This window comes from Echinops telfairi, unplaced genomic scaffold (assembly GCF_000313985.2).
Source record: "Echinops telfairi isolate 266 unplaced genomic scaffold, ASM31398v2 ScPeMD7_7421;HRSCAF=8459, whole genome shotgun sequence".
NCBI lineage: Eukaryota > Metazoa > Chordata > Mammalia > Afrosoricida > Tenrecidae > Echinops > Echinops telfairi.
In genome coordinates this window covers 16,824,954-16,851,743 of record NW_022111321.1, presented here as the reverse complement: position 1 = coordinate 16,851,743, position 26,790 = coordinate 16,824,954, and the positions used below count along the sequence as shown (strand labels likewise).

Genomic DNA, 26,790 nt, shown 5'->3' with positions numbered 1-26,790 from the left:
GTGCCAGGGAGTTAGTACAGCGGCGAGTGCATGAATCCGCAAATCACAAAGCAGCCCCCTCCATCCTCCGGGTACCTACTTTCTCCCCCAAATAAGGAGGAACCTGAAAGTTATGCCCATGAGTAGCAAAGAATCATGGGCATCAAAGGGGGGGAAATTTTAACCTTTGCAAAAGAAACCCGAGACACTGACTCACCCCATGCTCTACCTCATTCCTGGAACGAACGCATTCCATAAGCCCCTCCTGTATTGACCAAGGACGTGGTCTGCACTAGAAATCCCTGCCTGTTCTGCTTTTGTGACCTTGCTTGCTTCTGTGAACTTGCACGTGAAGATGAATTATAAAAACTTGTGCCCACCCGACATTCAGGGCCTAGATCTTTTCGAACACTAGTTCCCCTGGGTAGCTGACTAATAAATTCTCCCTCTTTCGAGTTAAAATTAAATAAGTACATAAAAGAATGGGTTATAGCTTGTTCTCCAAGTGTTTTTGACATTCTCTTTATACATTGGCTGACAGTTGGGTGGTAGAGATACATTTTTTAAAGTATTATTGGCATATAATTCACATACCATGCCGAGTTGCACTCCATAGATTGTCATTCTCTTGGTGTCTTGAAGCTTGCTTTTGGTCTTTTTTCGTTACTAGGTAGCACATGGCTCAGACTTCCAATACCTTCTATGAAGAGTCTCTATGCTATAACCAGTTGGCTTTTGGTTTCAGCTTAGTGAGAGGGAAACTTTATCTAATACGTGCAGAACCTATTTATTTGCTTATCCACAGCATTCGGGAGGCTGCCCGCTGGACAGACATCTTGAATGAAGAGAACTCCCTGAGAAAGGCAGCACCGACTTTGGCTACTGCTACCAGAAACGCCCCAAGAAACACTTATGGTGGGAGGACGAATTCACTAGTCCTTCCCGCTGCCAACCCCACTGTGTCCAGGGAGATGTCATTCTCTTGTCAGTACATTGTCTTTTTTGCTCAGAGGTTTGCAAGGGTCAAGTTATAGGGAGCAAGTAGGTAAACAGCCTACCTAAAAACCAGTTGTCATCCAGCTGATTCCCACGCATGGCGGCCCTCTGTGTGACAGTGGGTGTGCTCCAAAGGGTTCTCAGTGCCTGATGTTCCAAAAGTCCGTCACCAGGCCTTTCAAGGTGCCTCTGGATGCACCATGAGCCTCCCACCTTGAACTGTTTGCATCACCCCGGGACTTCAAAACCAGGGAGAGTTGATGCTAAACTTTGCCAGATTTCAGAGGAGAGGGGCCAGATCAATGCCCCTGACAGCAGAGCTCTTCAAACTTTAATGTTCACAAAAACACATATTTGTGTGTGTGTGTGTGTGTGTGTATTAGAATGAAGATGTTGATTCTCTTGGTCTGGGATAGTGGGCGGAGATGACTTATTTTTAACAATGCTTCTGCTGGTGGTCCAAAGACTGGACTTTGAGCAGCAAAGCCCTGAGCCCCAGATCCAGAGGATGAGGTCGATGAGTTCAAGGCTACTGCCTTGCTTCCCACTTTATCCCCAGACTTGGCATGATGCCTGGCAAAAAAAGTAAGTTCTTAATAGTTATTTGCTGAATTGAATTAGTGAGGGACACTGGCTACAAGGGCAAGTTTTGCAGCATTAACTTTATATTTGAGTAACCACAGAGCCAAAGACCAAACTGATTAAAATTAAACGTGCTTGCTTAGCCAGTACTTTAGAATTCTCCAAGCGCTTTAATTAATGGTAGGTTATTTGATTATTTAGTCTTGCAATAATCTTCTGAAGAGGCGCTGTCATGATTTTTATGTTGCGGGTAGTAAACACAGTCTGACAGAGGTGAGGTTTCCGAACCTACTAGGCGGGGCATCAACACCGGGACGCTTTGCTGCTGGCTGCTAGAATTTCTTTTGTTGTTCTTTGCAGAAACAGGAAACACTTGGCCATGTCATAGGTTAAGGCTGATGATGTCCCCATTTCTCTGCAATTGCTAAATACCTGGCTCTGATTATGTGCCAAATGTAGGTATAGGGATATGATATGAAGGGACGATTTGCTTTACAAGATCCTGTGTGGGGTTCCTTCTGGGCTGCTTGACAAAGCAGTTACCACCAAAGGCTCCTGCCTCTCAGACGAAAGAATGCCTGAGCTAGCAAGGGAACAGCTGACATTTTGTTTTCGCCGGCAGCTAGGAGGCTGGCTCCTTGAGAGGAGGCTTTTTGAGTCAGGAATCCGAGCTCAGCTCATCAATCCCACTGCCGTGGAGCAGATTCCAGTCCAGCAACCCTCCCACAGTAAAACTGCCCTAGAGGGCTCCAGGGCTGCAATCTTTACAGAAGCAGACGTGGAGGGGCTGGCGGCTACAACATTGACAGTTTGGGTTATCATTTGAGTACTTTGACTATTACGCCACCACGTCTTTTCTAGAATGTTACAAATTCAATCTGCTGCCTTCTCTTGTCGATGACACACTGTCCGAGTTGCCATAAATGCTCTTTCTCAAAGCACAGTGCAGTGCTAGGGGCATACCAGGCCAAAAGTAGAAGAGGATGGAGTCAATCTTTTAACCTCCGTAACCCATCCTGACCCCTACCTAACCATCCAGGGTGGTTTTCTGTGCGGAAGTGCAGGGATATTAATGGATTCTCTCAGCTACAAGCTAAAGGGCATCACTCCGCTCAGTTCATCATGAGCTATAGCATTCTGGAGTCTAAGTCAGGTTAATGGACCACGAGACCCTAGCCACGAAAGAAATGTAATTATAAACTCCAAGTTCCACATCCAAAAATAAAAAATTGAACTCCTTGCCATCAATTCTGACTGAAAGTGACCTTATATACAGGATTTTTTTGGAGACGATAAATCTTTCTGGAAACAGTCTCTTCTTTCTCCAATGGACAGCTGGTGGTTTTGAACTACGAACCTTGCAGTTAATAGTCCAACCCTTTACCCAATAGTGCTGCTAGAACTCCATGCTCTTGAAACCAAATTGCTTTATAGCTTCTGGACTGGACATACCACAGGATAGGCTTTATAAACCCACCTTGTTGTGGTTTCCCACAATCCAGGGGGAAGCATGCAGGCTCTCAGTGCCCATGGGGTACTCAAAGGTCAGAGAACAGCTTGCAATCTGGTCGAAATTGTTTTGTGTCCAAGGGAAGAAATTCTGACCAATCATGTGGGGACTCTCAAGGGCCAGCCTGGCAGCACTGTGATGTAAGGCATAAATTCTTCCTACAATCCCTCAGGGAGAAAATATGTGTCCATACACATTATCACACGAGGGAGTGTGTTTACAGCCCACTAGTTAGTGCCCGGGCCAGTGGAGAATCATCCCAACTAGGTAGGCAGCGCAGCCCTGGGGACATACTGGTTACACATTGGGTTGCTAACCAGAAGGTCAGCAGTTCAAAACCATCAGCTGCTTTGCGGGAGAAAGACAAGGTTTTCTACCCCTGGAAATAGGTGCAGCCTTGGAAACCCACAGCAGCCGTTCTACCATGTCCTATAGGGTCACTGTGAGTCAGAAGTGACTCAGTGGCAGTGAGTGTGGTTTGGGGGGAGGTAGATAGCACGAAAGAAACAGCCTGGGGCTAGGACCCTAGACTCAAGGTCCAGCTATTCCATTTACTACTCTCTGAGGATGTTTGGCAACACACTCACCTTCTCTTGAGTCTGTTTGTTCACAAAAACAAGCAAGCACGCTGACAAAAGTCCACCTGGCATTCTGTGTTGTCGAGGAGATGAAAATGAAATAATACAAGGAAAGGACCAGCACAGCCCTGGCATTCAGGATAAGAAACCGCTAAACCCGAGCTCTTGTCAGGGACTCCTTTCCAGACTCTCTCTTGTTGTCCAAGATTCAATCCTCATTTTTGCCATTTGCCTCTAGATTAGAGCAGTTCCTGTAAAGCTCCCCAGACGGTGGGAGGTAAAGTTCCTGTCACCGTGGTTCTGTGTCCTAGATGTGCCTGAGGACCTGACACTTGTCTGTCCTCTTCTGTCCGTCAGCTCCCAGGCCCCGTCCCATCTTCACTCGGTTCGGTTGGAATCTGGCTCCTATGTTCATGACTCAAGAGAGGTTGTGGGGACTGCTTGTCAAGTTTTACTTTTCTACAGTCAATTTCCTCTTGGCTCCGAGCACTAGAGCCACATTGTCACAGGCAGACCACCATCACCATTGTAACGGGGCTTTACTATTTGGGGTAGTAGCTGATACCAAAGCGCTGCCACCATGGACTTCTCTAGCAGGAGGTTACAAAGTAAGAGAATTGGGTTGTAATCGCCCCAACAGCTTCTTTCTCTCTCAAAAAGCTCCTGGTTGGAACGGTATAAGGACACCCTATCTGTTGTGACTGCTCAGCAGTTCAAAACCACTAGCTACTCCTCAGCGGAAAGACAAAGCTATGCCCTCCTGGAAAGAGTTCATGTCAGAAACCCACAGGGGCAGTTCTACCCTGTCCTATAGTTTACTATGGGTCAGAATCAACTTCACGGCAGTGAGTTTGGTTTTTCAAATATAGAAAAGAGTAAGATGACAGACAGAAATATATTTTCAACTTAATAACAAGAGTTGTGAGGCACCAAGTTCAAATTGAAGTCACAATTTTCAAAGGATTTTATTTTTGTAGTGCAAACTGGAATGTGTTCTTTATCTATCACAGCAAGCAGGGTTTGGGAAAACTTGGAAGACGCTTGCTATACATTTTACATTTTAAGTGGTCAACCCTTGTTCAACTGAGTAAGTACAAGCAAGCTAAGAATGCTTGGGGGCCTGGGGGGCCTGATCACACATGTGTGATGCTTTTGAAACTTTCTCCCCTTCTTTTTCTCACCTCACTTAGTGTTACTGGCTGGAATGCATCTTCACAAAGAGGTGTGAATGAGAAATCTAATAATACTCAGAACTAGAAGGAGATGGTGGTTTGTTCATCCTCAAATGGTCCAGCCGTGATAAGATACAACAGAGAGAAATCATGCAAAGGGTTAGGAGGGAGCGCTCCCATTTGTTAGCATCAATGACCCACAGCTGAGCAGAAGGAACAGGTGCCAGTGTAAAGGCCACATGCGATCAAGCCCTGTCAGTGGCAAAGAACCACGGTGGGTAGAAAGAGACAAGGCAGCCTATGGCTGACCCAGGCTGCGTGCGTGCAAAATGAATTACACAGCACATGCCTGCGGGGGCTCCAGCACTGAGCACATGCACGGCTCCCAAGACAGGCTATTTGCCAGGGACCTATGTTATTACTCTGGAGAGGGTTATGAGCAAGCTTCAAAAGGTGCATGTACACATGGAATCAAAAGACCAGGACATTTTCCCACACTTGTTTGAAGTCCCCCCCCCCCCCCAATACATTATGGTGACACGCATGGCACACATCATGCTGTCACCAACACCTTCCTTTCCCATCTGAAGAAAGGTCCCACCCACGGTCCTCGAGTTGGTTCCCATTCAGAGGGTCCCATAGGGCAGGGTAGAACAGCCACATAGGGTTTGCAAGGCTGTACATTTTAATAGAAGCTGACTGCCACGTCATTCTCCCAAGACATGGCTGGTGCCTTTGAACTGCCAACCTTTTGGTTCACCGTTGAGTACTTCACCCACTGCATCAACAGGATCCTCTTAAGAAAGATCACACGGCTGTAATCAATAAAATGCTGGCACCTGGAATACAGCGGAAAGGGAAGGGACAGCAAACTCCAAAACCCAAACCCAAACTCACAGCCATCAAGTAAATTCGGACAAAGAACAATCTGATAAATTCTCATATAGCACTGTCCCCGTGTGTTTCTGAGACTATAACTCTTTACAAAAGTAGAAAGCCTTGCATATCTCCCTCAGAGGGGCTGGTGGCTTTGATGTACTAACTTTGTGGTTAGCAGACCAATGCTTAACCAGTACGACATCCATCAGGGCTCCTAGTGGAGCTAAACTGGTGGAGGAGACAAGCAGGCAGCTTAAGGCTTCTTCTTTCGCACCTGCCCTTACATGTAGTGATGAGGAAAAGTCGACTCCTGTCTTTCATTAAAGCGCCACTGCTGCTCACGGTGAACTAAAAATGCTCCTCCAGTGACACATTTTTGTTTACACCTGGCTACTCTGAACAGTGGTGTGAGTTATAGACAGCTCTGGGTCTTTGACATTCTACCCACTCACACATTTGCATATTCAGAAGCTGTACACGCACAGAAAGATTAGAACGAAATCCACTCCATGTTACAGTAGAATGACGTGTAATTTATTCATATAACCATCGGTTAGGCAGTGCTAAAAATTCATTTAAATAAGCAAGTGATTACACAAACATCTAATAATACTAAAATCGATAGTCAGAAGGTATAAAATACCATGGGTGTGAAATGCCATGGTAAATACAATTGAACAGACTACAATCATGATTCCAAACTAAATCATGGTTTTTAAAATGACTTTGCAATTTTGGAATGGTTTGTTTCCCCCCGCCTCCACCCAGTCCCACCCCTTTTCAAGCAATTTACTTCTTCTACTAGGACAAAAGAAGGTCATTATTTCCAAGAAATACCACAGAATGATAAAGCTCAGGTTCCTCTCTCAAAACACTTGGTCTTACAAATTGGTTCTTTCCAATTACCGCAATCTGGAAAGGCAAGTGGTCAGGACTCAGTGCCCCAAGCAAAGATACTTGGATCAGAACAGTGCCAGCATAGAACTCATAGAACTCGGCGTTCAGCAAGAGGCAGGCAGTGAAGAATCTTTTTGCAGCATTGAGAATATGCAGACTTCTTTTCTGAGGCTCCAAGCATCCTAAATGTATGTACGCGTTCAAGCCAGTGAGACCATGGTCGGTAAACCATCTGATATCCAGATGACTGCGGGGTGAGCAAGTTACAAATGGGACGCTGCGGCACTGTAAACAAAAACAGCTTCTACTTAAGTTTGTGCGTCCTGGGCCGCATTCTATTTAAACAATATGTTTTGGAGCGCAGCTATGTTTGCAGAAACAGTTTGGCTTATCATGTGTCTGTCTATATAATGAGTATGAGATCCAAGCCTGGACTGGACTTGAGAAGCTAGCAGCAGTAGTTGTGAAACATTATCAATAAATTAAAAGGCTTTCACAGAACAAGATTCAGCTAGATTTCCTACCTACAAAACACAGCGAGGGAAATACAATTCTTTGATGCTGAATAATGAGGGGGAGGGAGGGGGGAAAACAAAACCTAAAAAAATAGAAAACTCTCTCCATACCTGGGCGTCAAGACAAGATGTAACACTGCATAAAGCCACAACATGAGCAGTCACTAAGGGACAGATACTCCAGAAATAGTGGGATCAGGGTGTGTGACAGTTACGACCAAGAGACGGGAATACTGTATCGAAGGGCATGCATACAACCCCTGTGTGCATTCAGTGTGTGCGCTGGGGCCTAAGCAGAGATCGAACAGGACCATGAGGCACCGTGCCAGGGCATCCAGGAAAGCCAGGGTGGGCAACTACATGTTGATCAACCCTTCCGAGGCAGCAAAATGTGGGCACAAGGCCATTTCTGGGTTCTGCAGCTGTTTTATGATCCTCTTGCGGAATTTCTCCCGCACACGATTGAATTCCATTATGTCCATGGGGTCCTCTTCGATCCAGAACTTATGAAACTCGTGCATCAAATAGCCTGTTTGAGAAAAGACAGTGATCAGAACGCAGGAGGAAAAGAAAGTCCTCGATCCCATTCAAGCTCGCCCGGGTGTTGAAGAGAAGTGAGATGGCATCCGAGGAGACCAGAAGATCCCCAGATCCCCAGGGTGCTTGCAAGCACTGACGATGATGCTTCAAAGACCAGTGCAGGAGACGCTACAGAGTGGCAGATTTTTGCAGGTGGGCCTGAAATTATCCTCCTCCTCCCCCAGCAGGAAGACAAATCAATTCTGCCATCTCTTGAATGTGAATCACACTGGGGACCTTCTCTGAAGGGCCAATAGCGGCTCCTTCCTCCTTCCTTTCCTAATTAAATTAGCATAAAGATCTGATAGACTGAAATTACTCTGTTCAGCCCCTTTTCCTCTTGCTACTTGATTTGACTAAAATTTTGAATTACTTTAGCAAATCACACAGATGTATTCTGACAATCTGTTAACAGATAATAACAATTGTTCACTCGGCACAGCCCGGCAATTCACAGAATTCATGGAATTCTTCATAAGTTTCTTTGTTCTGGAGCATAATTTCACCCTCAAAAACGTTCATGTCTCGGAGATGTTATGTGCGAATGACTGGGTTGGGAAGCGTTTGGGGATAAATGTTCAGTATTTGGTACAAGAAGACCCTCTCGTGTTTGGTCCTTCGCCACCTCCGGCTTCATCTTTCACACCCAGGGCGCTGGTGCACTTTTTCCCAAGTACGCAACACGGCCCACTACGGGGCAGGGCGCTGGAATGATCCAGGGAGCCAGCAAAAGTCTCACTTGAGCTTGGATCAAGGGAGAGCGTACAACTGGTTTTAAATGACATGAGGCACTGAGTATTTGTTTTTCCCTGAAAGTGAGGTGGTAAGTCAAAAAATGTGGGGAACCTACAGGCATCTGGTGAGTTTGAACTGCTGAACTTTTCAGGAGTAGCCTGAGACATAATCTACAACAGCACACTTTACCACCTTTAGAATCGAAATGTGAATCATATTTTCCAAAGAGATTACATTGACAGGGAGTACCTCCCTATCGAGTTCAGGAGTCTGTATTTTAGAGAAAGGGTTCTTTGAAAATGCACACACACAAAAGGACTACATGGATCCATCTCTGTCTTACTGTCCTGGGGGAGAAGGCTGCTATGCAGGTGACTCTGGTTTGTGGTGACCCCCACGTAGGCCTAAGGGGTTTTCAGTGACTGATTTTTCTCAGGTAAAGTACCAGGCCTTTCTTCTCAGGTGACTTTCAGTGGACTCGAACCTTCTACCTTTCAGTCAGCAGTACAGTGTGTTAGCCATTTGCCCTGCACAGGGACTCCTTAGCACTAGACCCAAACCAAAATGAACCCCCATTCCCTGTGGATTTCTGACAAGTAACACTTTACAGGAGTAGAAAATCTCATCTTTCTCCAAAGGAGCGGCTGGTGGCTTTGAATAGCTGATCCTGTGGTTAGCATCCCAATGCATAACCCACGGTTCCATCAGGGCTCCTTTGTAACTGGCTATAGATTTTAAAAACTGAAATCTTTACTGATACTTCATTGTAACACAAACTTAGAAGAGTGACCTTCCCCCAACACAGTGGCAGGTGTTGGTCGCCCTTCCACACACGCCTCTGCTCACTCCTCTGGCACACTGCTATGTGCATGGTCTCTCTACAAACACAGGAAGAAGCAGGAGGGCAAAGCAAAGAGAGCGGATTTAGTACATACTCCTTTGGGGCTGATTTTCCCGTTGATCTCAGGACTGGTTCTTTCTTTGGGTCCTCTTTAGACATGAACAGATATGACACCTTTTAATACTTCTAATGGGGATATGTATCAACGCCCACACAAATGCCAGGGCTCACTACCACTGTCTTGGGAACTAGGTCACGTCAGAGAGGCCCCAAATCAGAGCTCACGGGTGTCACCTCAGCCATCTCTGCCCCGTTGGTGAGGCTACATTCCACTTTGAACTCCTCTGTTGACAACACTGAGAGAAAGTCTGTTCCATGGATGACAGACTCTGATTCTTAAGACGTTGATCTTCACACTGGACCCAAGCCTGTGGCCCTCTCCATCTCACCAGTGTGTGAAGTGTGTCTTATGCTCCCAAGTGACCTGTATTCCAGATTGACCATCCCTATTTCTCCTGATAGCTCTCATGGCAGGATTTGGAGTTCATTTACCCCCTGGTTGCTCTGGTGTCTGGCAGCTGAATCTGATCTCTTCTCAGGTTCTCATTAACCAAAAGAATCCAGCCATCTGTCCATCTCAGTTACTCATATCTACTGTATCCCAAGAATGACCAAGGTACTTGTTAAAAATGCAGGCCTTCTCGGATTCAACCAGAAATTTCAATTCAGTAAAGTGACTCTCATGTCACTAGAGTTTGAGAACCACTGGTCTGGAAGGTGTCCCTTCTTGACACTTCTTTGGCTTCCTTCTATATATGAACCCAATTTATTACTTTAAATGAAACTGATGGTTATTTGTAATTACCTTTCCCCATATTATATAAATTGCATACATTATTTTCCTGACTTGCTTTCTAGGCTCACATAAACAAACCTGAGTTCCTTTGTATATAGAACCATTTTTCCATACTGTGATTTAAAATCAGCTATGATATAACTCTATAATATCTTAAGAGTGACAAGTTCATTACTCTTCATGACAAAAGTCAACAGGCACTGTGGGGGGGGGGAATCATCAATTAAGAATTTACCTTTCAGCAATGTGCATAAAAATGTTCACTTTTCCACAAGGGACGGGTATAAGAACAACTCTCTGAAGAGGTGATCTAGTATAGTACAGAAGTCTAGAAGAATGTAGATCCTGTGCATTCTCTATTTTTCTAACTTCTACACAGAAAAACCACCCAAAATGTTCAGAAATGGGCAGGTGAAAGCAGAGAGATGGGAATGTTTCACAAGCAGATGCTAATCTCAGGACAGAGTCCTTTCTCTTACGTCTATAAAAGTCAAGTTATAAAGCTTGCAGAGTCTCTAGAACTGTCTCTCTACCCCAAGAGGAAAAGGATGAGCAACTCTCTGAAGGAGCCCCGAAGGCATAATAATAGTTTATGAGTTGGACCATTTATACCACCAAGTCAGCAGTTCCAATCCACCAGCTGCTCTGAAAGAGAAAGAAGAGGCTGTCTGCTCCCACAAAGGCTTACAATTTCAGAAACCCTGCATAAGGTTGCTATGCGTTGGAATCAAATGGATGGCATTGGGTTTAGTTTTAAGATAATCTTGGTCAAAATGCAGAAATGGTGGCATGGCTTCTAAGATATGTGTTACCATCATAAAAGTTGATTCATAGAACATTATAGAATATATAGGAAAGTTAGTTAATTCAAGTTTCAACAAATGCGTATGTATTAGGATGTGAGAAGCAGAGTTCTTAGGATGTCTAATTCTTGGTCTCATGGAAAGTCTGAGACAAAAGCAGATGATTTCTGTACAAGGTAACCAAGGGAGCTAACAAAAGAGTGTGGAAAGTACAGGGCTGGTAGTCTTAATTCTTACAAGTCAGTACTGCACTGACCATATTTTCATTTTACAGGTGAGAGCACTGAGCCTGGAGAAGACGCTGGGATGCACACACTGACTTAACTACAACTGGACACTGATGTCAGGACCTGGAGTCAGTTGGCTTTCCACTACTGTGCCAGGCTGCCTTTTCCAGAGTATTCCATTCCTCTTGTTCTCATTCCTATTGAAGGTTCTTATTGTAAAGGTCAGAGAAAAGATCAATTCCTTTTCCTCTTCCGGTCACTGTACTTTCCTTCTGCTCACTGCACCTGACCTCACTCTATTTCAAAGGGGCTGGAGACTCATTGGAGAGCTTTAGTTTGTATGCGGGTTTTGTAACATCCTGCCTCCGCCAGGCAGTGTCCACTGAATAATGCTATAGAGTCTGAATGATAGAGCTATTTTATTCTTCCAGTCTTTCACCTAGATGAAATACTTGTTTTGATTACTAATTTGGGTTCCAACTCAAACCTATAGCTGACTTTTTATTGCTTGAATGTGTCTTGGTTCTGCTTCACTGCAGTCAGTTAGTAAAAAGCTGATACAAATGCAAGGACATGGGTAATTGCAAGAGTAGTACAGAGGAGATGGGCAGACCTGATCGTGTCCGATGGAGGAGCAATCAATCCAGGACACAGTCTGGCATCTTTAAAGAGGTGGGAGCCCCTCTGCCTATACTCTAATCCACAGGGGATTCTGTTGTTTCCAAAACCTGGTAGGGTCTTGGGCAGTAAGTAATTTGGTATCATGCTTGATCATTTTGGCTAGGATTCTCTTGGTAACATATCAATCCAGGCCAAATTCCAGGGAAATTAGACTCCCCACAAAAGAATGCCATCCAATGTGTTAGTTTATCATCCACCTTTCCATCCATCCAACAAAAACAGCATCGCCTCTGTACCAGGCTCTGGGATGGCAATACTCCATGAACAAAATAAATACCCCTGCCCTCAAATGCCAATTCCTCTACCCCCACTGACTCTTAGCACCTAAAATAAATAAATAAACCAAATCCACTGTCACAAAGGAAATTCCCACTCATACTAACTCTACAGGGCAGAGCAGAGCTGCTTTGTGGCAGCCTAACTTTTAATCAATGGGCTCCTCTAATCTTAGAGAGGGTGGTTATACTATCTTCTGCATCAGTAGTAAAAGTAATCATTTAAGAAAGACCAATGGCAACATCAACACCCATCATCAGTTGTTGTTGTTAGGTGCTGCCGAGTCAGTGACTCTGAGTGACCCTCTGTACAACAGAACTAACCCCCACCTGCTTCTGCACCATCCTCACAATTGTTGCTATGTGTGAGCACACTACTGCAACCACAGCGGGGTCAATCTATCTCCTCTCTTTGCTGACCCTCTACTGAGCAGGATGTCTATTTCTAAGCACTGGTCTCTCCTGTAACAGCCAGATTATGTGAGATCATATCCTTCCATTCTTAATTCCAAAGAGCATTCTGACTATACTTCTTCCAAGACAGACTTGTTTGTTCTTCTGCAATTCACAGCACTTCCAATAAATTCAAATGCATCATCAATATCACCCACTAAAACAACACTCTCTCTTGTTAACATTCACTGAGCACTAGGAGTCAATTCTGAATCATAGCAACCATGTACAGAGTTTCCAAGGCTAGAAATCTTTATGGGATCAGATAGCTTCAACTTTCTTCCAAGGAGCGGCTGCTGGGTTTGAACCTAAGACCCTGCAGTCAGCAGTCCAAGTATTACCCAACAGTGCCACCAGGGCTCCTTGAGCATTTACATATGAAACTAACTAATAGGATTTAAAAAAAATTTATCCATTACATCTTTATATCTTCCTAACAACTTTATGAGGAAAGATTGAGTTTATAGGAAAGAAAACAGAGGCTTAGAGATTTAGAGAAGTTAGTAAACATAGATCTGAGAGTGAAAACAGACTGTGCATCTTCAGACCCAGTATTCCTGTGTCTTAGGTCATGCTGGATCAGAGTGAGAGACAGATTTGCGATGCCTTCAAGTCACAAGATAAGTATACTGCTCAAAAACTGAGAAAAAGAAAAATCCATGGTGCTTGAAAATATGAGCATGCAAGTGCCTGTATTGAATGAGAAAACAGACCAAAACTAAAAGATGGATTTCAAAGATTGTAATGCAGTCAGATAACAAAGACTTGTCTGGAGTACTCTGGAGAAACAAACTTATACTTATAGCTGAGCAACAGAGCACTTACAGAACGTTTGCTGGAAGTGGGATAGTGTTGGTGCCTCTGGGGCGATGTTGTAGAAATGGGTCTTGAGAGCTCCAGTGATCAGCAGGTTATATACCAAATCAGTTATATTGATGCCGACAATGGCAAATGAGTATCTGCAAGAATAAAGCAGAAAACCAATGGTGTTTCACCGATGGGAGATCAAACAAATAGGCACCCACCTCCCACCTAATTCACAATTGGAACATCATTAGAAAAAACCCAGGCATTTGGTTTGCGTTATTTAAGTATTATCTTACTAATCAGCATGGCAGATTGCCCTTCCTTCTTTAGCCTACCAGGACCATGAATTTTGTTTAAAAGAACATTTTGGTAACTGGTCTTAAGAAAACAAGTCCTAGATGTTGACTTGATGATTCCATTTCTAAGAATCAGATGTAAACAAAGCTTTACGTGCAAGATTATTCATTATAGCCTTGTTTATAATGACAGACACTTGGGAAAGAGTTTTAAAAAAAGAAGACTGGTAAAATAAATCATGGCCATTTTATATGATGCCATCAAGTGAATTCTGACTCATAGCGACCCTATAGGATAGGACAGCGCTACCCCTACTGTGAGTAGAAAGCCACATCTTTCTCTCTTGGAGTGGCTAGTGGATTCGAACTGCTGGCCTTGTGGTTAGCAGCCCAATGCATAATTCACTACACCACCAGGGAATGATGATGGCATATTAGAACAATTAAAAACCCTATTGTTAGGGACTAGTCAAGAAAAATATACAACAGTCTGTATAGAACAAGCCAAATTTCATTATATACACATAAATGTGCACATAAAAAAGGTTAGAATGAAATATTATACATATTAATAATGGATGTGATAGGGGAATAATATTGGGAAGATTAAAAACATTATTTTCCTATATTTTCTAAATTTTCCATAGTAAATTTTATACTACTATAAAAATAAGAACATTTCAAACACTCAGAGTGTAATTTTTACCACTCAGAGTGTAATTTTTTAGTCCTTTTTCTTACATGGCTATCAAAAACGAAAGGAGATAGACTCTCTTTAGACCTCTCTGCTAATATAAAACCTGCACAGGAAAAAAAATAAGTTCCTTGTTCAGAAATATTTCTGTATCAAACATAAAAAACACAGCACTTCTAACATAAAATTTTATTCACAAACTGAGTTAACAGAAATAATTAACCTTGGAAATTTAGTTTATAGAAATAATTAAATGTGGAGATTACCAAATGCAATTCTTTTTTCTCTTAGCAAATACAATTCGAACTGATGATTCTGAAAAATCGGCGCAATGTAGTTGGCTTGATATTGTTAGATGTTGTCAAGTTTGCTCCACCTCAGAGGGTCCCTAGAGACCAGAGCCAGACCCTGCCCATCTCTGCATGAGCCTCACAAGTGTGGTTATGTTTGATCCGACTGTTGGAGGCACTGTGTCAATCTATGTCAGTGAAAGTCTTCTTCACTGTCCCTCCATTTGACCAACCACAGTGTCGTTTCCCAAGGACCGATTTTCCCAATGCACATAAGGTGAAGTATCACCATTCTAGCTCTTCAGGAACATTCTGGCTGTACTTTCTCCAGCCAGATTTGTTTGGTCTTTTGGTACTTTCAATATCTTTTAATACATCAATTCTTCTTCAATGTTATTGATCCATTGTCCGGTTTTCACATGCATATGAAGTGAATGAATGAATATACCATGGCTTGGGACAAGCACAACTTCGTCCTCGTTAACACTTACAAGAGGTCTTGTGCAGCAGATGTGACCAAGATTTCTGGATGGCTGCTTTCATGGGGGTGACTGTGAACCCAAGTAAAAGGCAATCCCTGACAGCTTCAGTCTCGTCTCCATTTACCTTGACGTGGGCTGTTGGTCCAGTTATGAGGATTTTTTTATTCTTTACATTGAGTTGTGATTCATACTGATGCCTGCAACCTCTGATCTTCATCAGTAAGTGTTTCATACAAGTCCTCTTCATTTTCAGCAAGCAAGGTGTGTCATCGGCCTATTGCAGGCTGTTAACGAGCTCCCTCCAATCCTGAAGCAGTGTTCTTCTTCGGGTAGCCCAGCTTTCAGGTTATTTGCTCAGTAGACAGATGGAATAAGGACAGTGAAAGGGTACCATCTTAATGCACACTTTTCCTGATTTTAAGCCACGTGGCATTCCCTGGTCTGTTTGCATGACAACCCCTGGTCCGTACACAGGTTTGCATGAACACAATGGAGTTTCCATCCTTCTCAAGGCTATCTGTAGTTTGTTATGATCCACACAGTTGAATGTCCTTGTGTAGTCAATGAAACACAAGTGAGCATCTTTCTGGAGCCCCTTGCTTTCAGCCAAGATCAATCTGATGTCAGCAATAATAGTCTTTATTCCACATCCTCTATTTTTGCCTTGAATTTTGGGCAGTTCCCTGTTGCTATACTGGTGGTTTGGTTATATTTTTCTGTATGTTACCAGTTTTCCAAAGACAAAAGTGTCATATAGAATCACATAAAAAAGTCCTTTTAAAATTCCACCTGGATTATATATTCCCATCTCCACATGCGAAATTTTCTCCATTTTATCTTTCACACTGCTTTTAAGACACTTTTGTTGGCTAACTCTGATTCTGGTTTACATGGACAGTCAAAATATGAAAGTACACACTCACCCAATAGCTTTATCCATTCTTTTCTTCTCCCACTCTGTTTTGCTGAATTTGCTAAATGAATAAGTGAATAAATTAATCAATAAAAAACAAGATTGACTCTGATTGACACTTTCTCCTTCAATGTCCAAGATAAAACGGTTAACTAGTTGCAGAGATATCTGTAAACCAGTTATCAAACCCTAATCAAGTCAATGTCACCAATTTAACAAATCACGGTAAGATTTCTATGGCGCTCTGAACTGGCTTGCCTGAGAGCCATGCTACTCTTTAATCACTGGTCAATTTAGTCCGGCACGAAGAGACCGCTCTAAGCCCGAACTTTACCATCCCCTTCCACAATATCAGCCATTGTCAAGCCACACCTCCTCCATGAAACAGCGGTCTCCTCTTCTAAGAGATGTTACTACATTCTGTTCAGTAGTGTCTCACGGTGTTTATCCACCTAAGCTTACATTGTGAGGCTTAACACATAGTAGATACAAAAATAATGTTTATTGATAAATGAGTGAGTTAGTAAGAGAAAGAGAAGGCAGAAAGAAAAAAAATGAACAGAAGTAAATAACAGTTGTGCACTTTGGGTTCAAACAAGGGCCATGAGGTTTCATCTGACTGATGCTGACTCAGCGAAACCACAGGAGCTCCGGGAGAGCGCTTTATAATTGTAGCTTCTCAACGAAGCTGCTTGAAGAAAGGGTTCCACATGAGAAGTAATGCAATGTAATTCCTGCCTTACATTGCATCACTTTATATACTTGCTCACTGTCCCCTTTCCCTCGATTCTGGGACTGCCATGGGGGCAGAAACCATGTCCCACTCACTTTTCTGGGGGACTGATGTAACCTTGATTCGGTGTTTTGTCTTACCAGCTGCCATTAGCATTTTAACGAAGTAAAACTGAAAGCTAGAGTCATTATGAAGACTTCGCTTTCACTGAAATAGGAAAGAGAAGAGCTCTCTAGAATGCACTGCAAACACTATATTAAAAAGGAGCACCACCACACAACCACAACACACAACCACAAAACATGAAGCAAAACTGACATTTTAAATTGGACTTTCTACTCTGTAAATGTCTAGTCATAATTCAAAGCAACTGCCTTTCATATAAGTTGTCATCTGCCACTCCATTTTAAAATATGACTGCCAACCAGCCAATGAGGAGAATTTTACTTCACAAAACTCATATGCAAGACACTTTATATACACAAATGAATAAGTGTTCATGTTATCAGAGAAGCTTTGGTGGCACAGTGGGTTAAGAATTGGGCTGGTAACCACAAGGTCCATGGTTCAAAACCATCAGCTGCTCTGTGGAAGAAAGTTGAGGCAGTGGCCTTCCACGAGGATTTACAGCCTCGGAAATCCGGGGGAGCAGCTCTACTCTGTCCCGTAGAAGCGGCACGAGTCAGAATGGACTTGACAGCCCTGGAGTAGTTTCTCTTCAACAAAGCTTTACACATATAAAGGCGTTTTGTAAGTGTCCAACTGAATCTCTATATGCACTGGAAGTGCAAGGAAAGGGCAAACCCGCGCTACACGTTTGGCCACTTAATGCTGACCCAAAGAGAACAGATTCCTCTCGCAGGAATGAAAACAGCTAAACAGGCAAAATTCTCCTTCTAAACGCAAATGCACTATTATTCATCCATTTGCTTGAGGACTTGATAAATGGATGTTTCCCAGAGCAGTCGTTTCCTCAGTTATAAATTGATTTCTCCTTGTGGAACATCTGAAATGCTCGGGCCTGACAAGAACCCATACTGTCAACACAACTGGCCAATGTGTACCTGGTTGAAGGGCAGAAGCATTTCCAAAACAGTCAGATTTGTATAGAAGCACATAAGATTATATAGGTGTATATGCACTGATATACATATATGCATGTGAACACAACTCCATGGCTATTGAGTCCATCTAACTTATAACCACTCTACATAGTACGGCCGATAGATGTCTACATAAGCAGTCAAACTATTCCGTTTGAAAATGGTATGATAAAACTTTAGATTTATTTAGCAAATATAAACAATAACCAGTAACCTGTCGGTTGAAGAGAAATAAAAGATATAAAACTATGATTGTAGAAAAGCAACAACAACCACAAAACATCAACACCCAGAGATAACAGTTATGGGTGAAGATAAGGAGAAATTGGCACCGTCATCTATTTCTGGTGTGGCAGGGAAATAACACTGACGCCAAAGAATATAGAATATAGCAATTTCTCAAAAAAAAATTAAACGTACCCTGTTTCCCCAAAAGTAAGACATCCCCCGAAAATAAGATCTACTTACAGTTTTGCCTCTCGCTGAAATATAAGGCATCCCCCCGAAAATAAGACCTCCCCGAAAATAAGGGTTTGGATGGTTATGATGTTGTTCCAGAAGATGATGACATGACTGTCATTGAATAAATGAGTAAATGTACCATAGATTGTTGTACATGGAAATAACGGCAGTAACAAGAAATTCTTGATACTGTAAAATTCACAGTTTGTCTGGTTATGCTGGTTTGTGATGACAACTACTACTGTACTGTATACAGGTAATAAATTTCCCTTTTTTTGGTTCAACAATAAATGTGTACCATATTCTTCTTCATGGAAAAATAAGACATCCCTTGAAAATAAGACCTAGCGCATCTTTAGGAGCAAAAATTAATATAAGACACTGTCCTATTTTCGGGGAAACAGGGTAGAATTATCATGTGATCCACAATTCTACACACACACACACACACACACACACACACACTAATCTAAAGCAGGAATGCAAACAGATCCTTGTATACAAGTCTTCATGGCAACATAATTCACTATAGCATATGGTATACATAATCTTTGTGCACTAAGACTCCCAAAGAAAATGTCCTTTCTAGGGACTAGATGGAGTCAGAGGGTGAGCGGTGAGGTGCTTAGATGATTCTCCTCCCAGGTACTGTCATGACTATAGAAGAACTCGGACGTTTTCCATTCAGGTAGCTAGTCTGGGTTTTAGTTCACTAAAACACAGCCCAAATATAATTAAAATTAAAAGTTAGAAAATGTTTGTAATGAGTTTAATTGCCTTTTAAAAAATCTTACCACACTTACTCTAAAATAAAAGCAACAAAACACAAAGGCAAAGAAAAAAATACCTTATTTCCTCTTTAGTGATATCCCTTCATGTAGTCAGAGGGAAAAAATGTATAAAGGTAAATGAAGTGGAAAGTTATGCAGAATCTAGAATTTTATATAACAACAGCAACAATAGCTTCAGAAATTCATGACTTTCTCAGAGAGTCCTGGACTTCATGACTTCCGTTCTCCTCTCTCCTCCATCACGCTTCCTCGCCTCTGAAATGTCTCCTAGACTCTGCCTCCTCTCTTTGCATGCCTACCTCCTCAGTCCTCCTGGAGGCCAGCCCCTTTAAAGTCTTAGCTCACAGTGTGCGCCCTCTAAGTCGTAAGTGCTGGATTTAGGATAAGTTTTAACCATCCTATCCAGCATTTGCTAACGAGCTTATTTAAAAGAGCTCTAAGCCTTCTATCTGACTATCCTGAGAAGCACATCAACTGATCAGCGTAGGAGATAAAGTTAATTCTACCCAACTCCTTGAGCTTGTCCCCCTCAACAATTACCTGAATTTTGGATGAAGAGAATCAGAGAGGACCTGCTGAGCTGCTGCAGAATCCCTCTCCGCAAAGTACCTGCAATCGGAGGGAAGAGAGATCATAACTCCGTAACTGAGGAATACATTCGTTTCAACTCCATTTCAGAGATGAGCACTGGCACCCAAGTATCACTTGTTTCATCTCCTCCAGAAAAAATGCCCACTTAGATTCAGACGGCTCTCCAGGAGGTGAGAAAATCTAATGCTGAGCACTGCCATTCCCCGTAGCGCCAAGGCTATTCTGATTTAGAAGAGTTAACGGAAGAGACGCCCGAGGCCTCTCAGAACCCGGCAGACATCTGGGTGAGGGGCTGGGACGTACGAATGGGAGATGGGAGACTTCAGATGTGCTTTTTCCTTGAGAAACACTCACTGCATATTTGACTTTTGGATAAACGGATGATATATCTTATGGTGCCTACAGGTGTCTTAAGAAAATGAAATTCTGTTTGAGGGGAGAAAGGGCAGTGAGGTTTTCTAATATATATATATAATAAAATTATATATATTCAAAAACACTTCATAAAAGTGCTTCATGAAGACAACTTATAAACTAAAGTCACCATATATATTATACAATATAATGGTTACTTTCCCTGCAGAAATCTAATAGATTGTTTAAAGTTCTGGAGTTTTCTCTAAGAAGATTTCACACAAAACTCAGCATTTTTAAAGCATATGTTCAAGATTATTAATGAAATTGAAGTTCTTTTCACATTTTTGTTGGTCATCTGTGTTTTCTCTTTTATGGCTCGTCTGTTTATATTTCTTGACCCAGCAGATCTAAAAAGTCCTCTAGTAGGTCAGATGACTCTATAGAGAATATACTAGGTATTGCTATGCCAGTCTTGGCTTGTCTTCTTACTTTGCTTATCATGGCTTATTTTATAGAAGTTTTTTTAAAAATTTGAATGTGTGAAAATTGCTATTTTTTTCTTTTACAGTTTTTGTACATGTCTTTAAGAGATCCCTCCATTCTCAGTATTTAAAGTTTCTTCTTAAAAGTTGAAGAGATTTGTTCTGAGAAAGATACACCTATTTTTCTCCAAATGAAAGTTCGATCAGCCCCGCTCCATTTGTTCAAAATGTCACCTTTTACCCACCTCTGTGTAACTCGGACTTTAAAATTTATTTTCTATTTATTCACCTTGCATCCTAATGCAGTTTTTAACACGCCAGGACATAATGTGTGATGACTGAACTTCACAAATTTAAGACAAAGGGAAAAATGGGTGCCACCAAATCTGGCAGTGGGAGGCTGAATCTCTTTGAAAAAGGCATCGCTGTGCTCACAAATGGGGGAGTGCTCCGCGGACACAGGAACTGACTTGAACGGGCTCCAGTTGGCATTTAAAAATGACTGCAAACGACTCCACATGAGCAGGAAGTAATAACGGAGACAATAAATCGACTCGCATTGAATATATTAAAACACATGAGTTTTAAATAATACTTCTGGTGCGTGGGGTCATTATGGGCTGGAGCCGACTGGATGGTGCCTAACGGCACCAAGGGGAAACAATGTGCCGGTCAACAGTGAAATGGTCTAGATGCTAGCTTCTCACTTGGGAAATTGGTAACGAAGGGGAAGAACCGTGTATATTTTGCCAATATTTTATTGAATCAAATAACCTTAGCTTACAAAGGAAACTTGGTCTTTACAAAATTCCAGCTAAAAATGATAAGAACAACAGGATGAGAAATACGCTTTTGGGTAAAGTTCACTGAGTGAGTGAAGATCACAGAAGGAAGAAGTCGCCAGACTAAGGATGGATGGGAGAGTTTGCATCAGGCTACGGCCCCTCTGACCCTTCTCAGCACAGCGCTGGGACACGCCTCTGTGCTGTCAAGTTGAGCCCACTCGAGCCTTCCCCAGTGCCTCCAATGTTCAGGAACTATGGGGCAGGGGCACAAGTATAAACAGACAAATCAAGACCATGGAACAATTTTATAAGACAACTGACCTGGAATCTTCCGTAAGATTCCAATCTTGTCAAGAGGCCTTAAGTATGGGACTTCAGAGGGAGAGAAAAGTTTGCTCTAAATAGGCCCCAAATGATCTAACTGAAGGCAATTTTTAGATTGTGTATGAGTTTAGATGAGATTAAGCCAGTTGTAAAAAGACAGTTTTGAGAGAAGTTTAAACCTTGAGAAGAGATTTCATATAGGAATTATTAATGATGTTAGGTGTGATAATGGCACTTTGGTTAAATTATTGAAATATTTTCACTTTATAGAGGTGCATATTAACATATGAGGGGTAAAAAGACAAACTGTATACGATTCTCAATAACAGAATTTCACCAAAAACAAGTATTGCAGTAATCTGGGTGCTCAGTGTAAAGAAGCTCTTTACAATCCCGTTGCTGCTTTTATACATGCTGGGAATTTTTCATAATAAAAAATAAGCATGTTAGCGATTTGTCTGAAGGGTTCATGACATCTGCAAAGGAAAAACACGATGGAGGCAGGCTTAAGACTTTTATGAATCGGGGTTACTTCCCTGGGAACATGACTATTTCCTTGGCATCTTCTAGGAAGTGATTCTTGGAACTAATAACTTTGCTAGCTCAATGTAATACTAGGAGACCACAGTATCACTTTGTTACACAACCATTCTTCATTTTACTTACTGCAAATTGTACAGCCCCAGAAGTCCCATTCCTCGGAAATCTGTCTTCGGATCATCACCTTGGAAACCAATTTCACACCATTGCTTGGACACCCGAGATTCCAGCGGCGTATTGGGTTTTAAGAATTTCCATAACTGGAGATAAAAGAGAGAATTACCCTATGATATGATGTGCGCACACATGCCCTTTTCGTGGTTTTTTTTTTTTTTGGTGTGTGTGGTTCTGATTGTGTAAACTACATCCTTTGGAGGAGCCTCACAAAGCAGAGTTTATGCAAATAGAAGAATTCAAGATACGATTATATTTTGATCTTCAAGGGGAGCAGTTCTTAAAAGTATAGCCTGAGAACTCCAGAAGATATGCGAGACCTCTTTGTCTTTCCCTTGAGTTCTCTCCTAAGTGGTTAGTGGAGTGTGCCCAGGGTGGGACATGTGATGATGCCATCACTCTGAAGGTAATGTCCTTGTACATTTTAAATTAACTTCCAGAATGGAATTCTAAGACTCACTGACTCATAGTGGTCCTATAGGACAGACCAGAACTGCTCCTGTGGGTTTCCAAGGCTGTGAATCTCTATAAGAGCAGAAAGCCTCATCTTTCTCCCCTGGAATGCTGGTGGGTTGATCTTGCAGTTAGCAGCCCAACTGGGGATCCAAAAATAGAGTTATCGGCGTATATGTAATTTTATTATAGCTCTATGAAGCTCTAAAAAGTATTGGAGTGTGCAGGGAAGGGAAGAACAGTGAAAATGCTGAGGTCATTCATCATTCAAATTCTCCAGTAATGCTTATCTTGGAATTTTAGCAGAATTGTTAATAAAAGGAAAAGCTAATTAACCTGACTTTCATGTCTTAGTTCTCGCCCACAACCCAAGGGAGAGTAAATATTATCACGTAGTAGATAAGGAAACATTTCAAATGAACCTTGTAATATACCAATAGCATCAGCTTTAAGAGTTACCTAAAAAAATCCCAACTGCAACCAATCATATACCTATCAACAAATACATATTCTCAACATGATGCGCTATTAACAACAGGGCTGGTTCTATTTGTCTAACATTTCTACAGAAAGGTTAATTAACAATAGATTCATCATTTATCATTACTTAACGAGGGGAAGGACTGAGATCAATAGTTGTGTGAATATGTAATGCTCTATTAATCCTAATAAATATAAACTATACTACTAATACTACTTCATATTGTTACTTTATTATAATTAGAGCACAAACACACATATACATTTTCCTTTTTACTCTTTCTGAAATAGTTCCATTTTAAAATTTCTGCTTACATGTTATGAGTTTTAAAGCATAAACTGAACAGTAGCACATAAACACCTTGTGCACAGTATAAAACATTAGGTAGTGAATTTTAGAAAGTTATGATTCATCACAGTTACTATAGGCTCTAATCCAAAATTACTTATTATTTAGATGATATAGTTTATCTTACTGGCACAAATGGTGAATTCAATTTATCTAATGGGTGAGAGAACTTCAGAGCAAAGAAGGGAAATCCATCATATTTGAAACAAAATGTAAAAATTATAGATACCAGAAAGCTCTCTGTCACGTTGGTGGTAAAGTGCAGGAGCCCTGGTGGCATGGTGAGTTATGCATTGGGCTGCTAACCCCAAGGTCAGCAGTTTGAAACCACTCTGTCCTATAAGATCACTAATAAGTCAGAATCAACTCGATGGCAGTGAGTTTAAGTGACGTGCGTTCATCAGAATGTGTAATCCTTCATTACACTCAGTAACTACAGACCAGGTTCTCAGTGACAGGGAAAGATCTCTTTTTAAAAACTCTTTAGGAGCTACTCTGGGAAAAAACACATAAAATCCAAATGGAAACAATATATAACAAATATCATGAAAATAATAACTTATAATTTATCAAGGGGTCACGAGGGTGGGGGTGTGGAAAAAGGATCTGATACTAAGGGCTTAATAGAAAGTAACTGTCTAGAAAAGAATGATGGCAACATATGCAGAAATATGCCTGATGCAACTGATGTTTGCGCTGTTCTACAAGTTGTAAGAGCCCTCAATAAAATGATCTTTTAATAAAAGCAAAACAAAACAAACAAAAAACCTCCAAATATCATATTCACTTGAACAATGACTTAAAAAGTGATCTCAGTCATGCCTATTTTAAACATAACTGGCATCTAGTGAGTGAATACAGAGCCCTTGTATTTAATGAGTAAGCCCTTGATTAGAAACATTTTAACATAAACATCATTTTGGATAACTCAGATATGCAATGGTATACGAATATGCTTGCACAGTGATATTAAATTTCATCCCAACTCATGTCAAATGATAATAAAATCGTATCTTAAAAATCTCGATTAAGAATCTAAGTAGAAACAGTGACAATACTCGCCTATCGTTGTAATGCAGCACACAAGTCTCCTATGGGAATATACAACCTGAGCCTCTACACTAAACGTGGCACAGTTTGCCTACAGGGGCAGATACTTTAGGTTCTGAGGACTTTATGGTCTCTGTTGCAACCACTTATGTCTATCAGTGCAGTAGGGCAGCACCTACAGACAATACATACATGAATGATCGGCTGTGCTACAATAAAGCTTAATTTACAAAGCCAGGGGTAACCCAGAATTCACTCATAGGCCACAGTTTTTCCTGACGATTTTGTGAAGTAGATAGTAAGGGCTTCATTGCTCGTTTGGAAGGCAAGTGGCCTCTCCCTCAGAGCTAGGATAGTGCAGCTGCTGACACTCCTCCCAGCTTTGCGAGCTTTGTGAGCCTGTGACCCTAGCTAAAAAAGGAGAGTTCAAGTGCTTCACTGCAAGGTTATCGTAATGATGAAAAAATGCTATACAGCACTTACAGTCATGGCTCCCATGACCAAAACCAAACTCAGGGCCATCACGTGGATCTGACTCACAGCAATCCTACAGGACAGGGTGGACCTGCCCTTCTGGGTCTCCACGACCTTCAAAGCTTTACAGAAGTAGACAGCCTCGTCTTTTTCTTTCGGAAAGGCTGATGGTTTCAAACTGCTGACCCATGGTTATCAGCCTAGTACTTAACCATTACTCTACTGGGATCCTACAGTAATGACTGACACATATTAAATATGCAACATATATCTTTTACTTTTACTAATTTATTATGATCATATTTGGCATTTGAATAGATTGAAAAGGAGAATAAAGGACCCACTTTTAAGATTGCTTGGAAAAGCTAGGGCAGATCTACAAATTTATGGACTAGACTTCAAGCAGGAGCAAGCTTCTGCTGTGTGAATAACAGCTGACAGAGACAACTGCATGAGCAAATCCCAGGATGTGCAGAAGGGCGTGGACCTGGGTCATGATGAACGATGGGAGCCTGGTAGAAATGTGCTGTACTTCGAGAAATAACCTGGAAAGTATCCAAAATGCCATACTAAGAGACAAGGACCTTCTACTATAGGACAGGGGGAGCCTGACGTTTCTGACCTAGGAAACAACATGTCTCAACTGGGGTTTTTGAAAAACTCCTCCAGCAGGATTTCGGAAGATGCACTGGGGGATAGGAATGCTAGTGGCGGAGTCAAAGAGCTATCATAACAGCCCGCGTTGGAAATGGTGCCTGGAGCAGGGCAGTGGGCCTGGGAAAGCTTTGAGAGATGTTGGAGGGGGTGGTGGTGGTGTTTGATGGATAAGAGTTCTTGATTTGGGCAGAAGCAGAGGATCTCCCCAAACATATCATAAGCCATACGAGGGCAGACACCAGGTCTTTCCTCCAAGCACCTAATGCAGCAGTGGGCAATCCGGCTCGATAACTTAGCGTTATGTGAATCAGAGCCCGGACGAAAATGCTTATGGTTTGCTCACCTATAAAATGTAGATCATAACTATCACCTTGACGACTGATGGTGGGACAATGAAGAATGATAATACACACGAACTTAAATCATGACTACAGTTAAGTCATATCGTGAAAGTCTTCGACATTCAAATATGTCTATTTACCTTTATTACATCATACATGTACTCATGCTTGTTGAAAACCTCCTGTGTGTCAACACACACACAGCAGATCAGTTAAGAAGGGAGCCCAAAGGTCGGTGGTTGATTCTGGGTTTTTAAAAAAATCATTTTATTAGGGGCTCATACAACTCTTATCACCATCCATACACACGGTGGTTGATTCTGAGTGCATCTCAACTCTCCTAACTGAACTGCTCAGGGGCTGCCGGTCTGTTAATTTACCACTCTCCTCTCTCTCACTCACCTCCAATTTCCTATCGTTAGGTCATTTTATTGAACTCAACTCAACCTCTATCAGAAAATGATCAGAAAGGGGGCACAAAAGTCAATAGAAGGAGATGAAACTCAGCCAGTAGGTTAGCTAAAATTAAGCAGAAAGAATTGGAGACACAATGTGGTGAAGAAAGCTGATGGTGCCCGGCTATCAAAAGATATAGCATCTGGGG

The 26,790-nt window shown here is 41.9% G+C and overlaps 1 protein-coding gene across 3 annotated transcripts in view; it reads right to left on the bottom strand.

The window, feature by feature from the left end:
- Positions 1-6,208: 6,208 nt before the first annotated feature.
- ELMOD1 (ELMO domain containing 1) overlaps positions 6,209-26,790 on the bottom strand; it is a 45,253-nt gene continuing 24,671 nt past the window's right edge. For all 3 annotated transcript variants that reach the window (XM_004708989.2, XM_045297772.1, XM_045297773.1), the window contains 5 exons: positions 22,335-22,468; positions 19,670-19,738; positions 16,051-16,101; positions 13,384-13,517; positions 6,209-7,637 (listed from right to left, as the gene is read on the bottom strand). In XM_004708989.2, the coding sequence (XP_004709046.1) occupies positions 7,465-7,637; positions 13,384-13,517; positions 16,051-16,101; positions 19,670-19,738; positions 22,335-22,468 (561 nt within the window). In that variant the 3' untranslated portion in view covers positions 6,209-7,464. The remainder of the gene's footprint in view (positions 7,638-13,383; positions 13,518-16,050; positions 16,102-19,669; positions 19,739-22,334; positions 22,469-26,790) is intronic.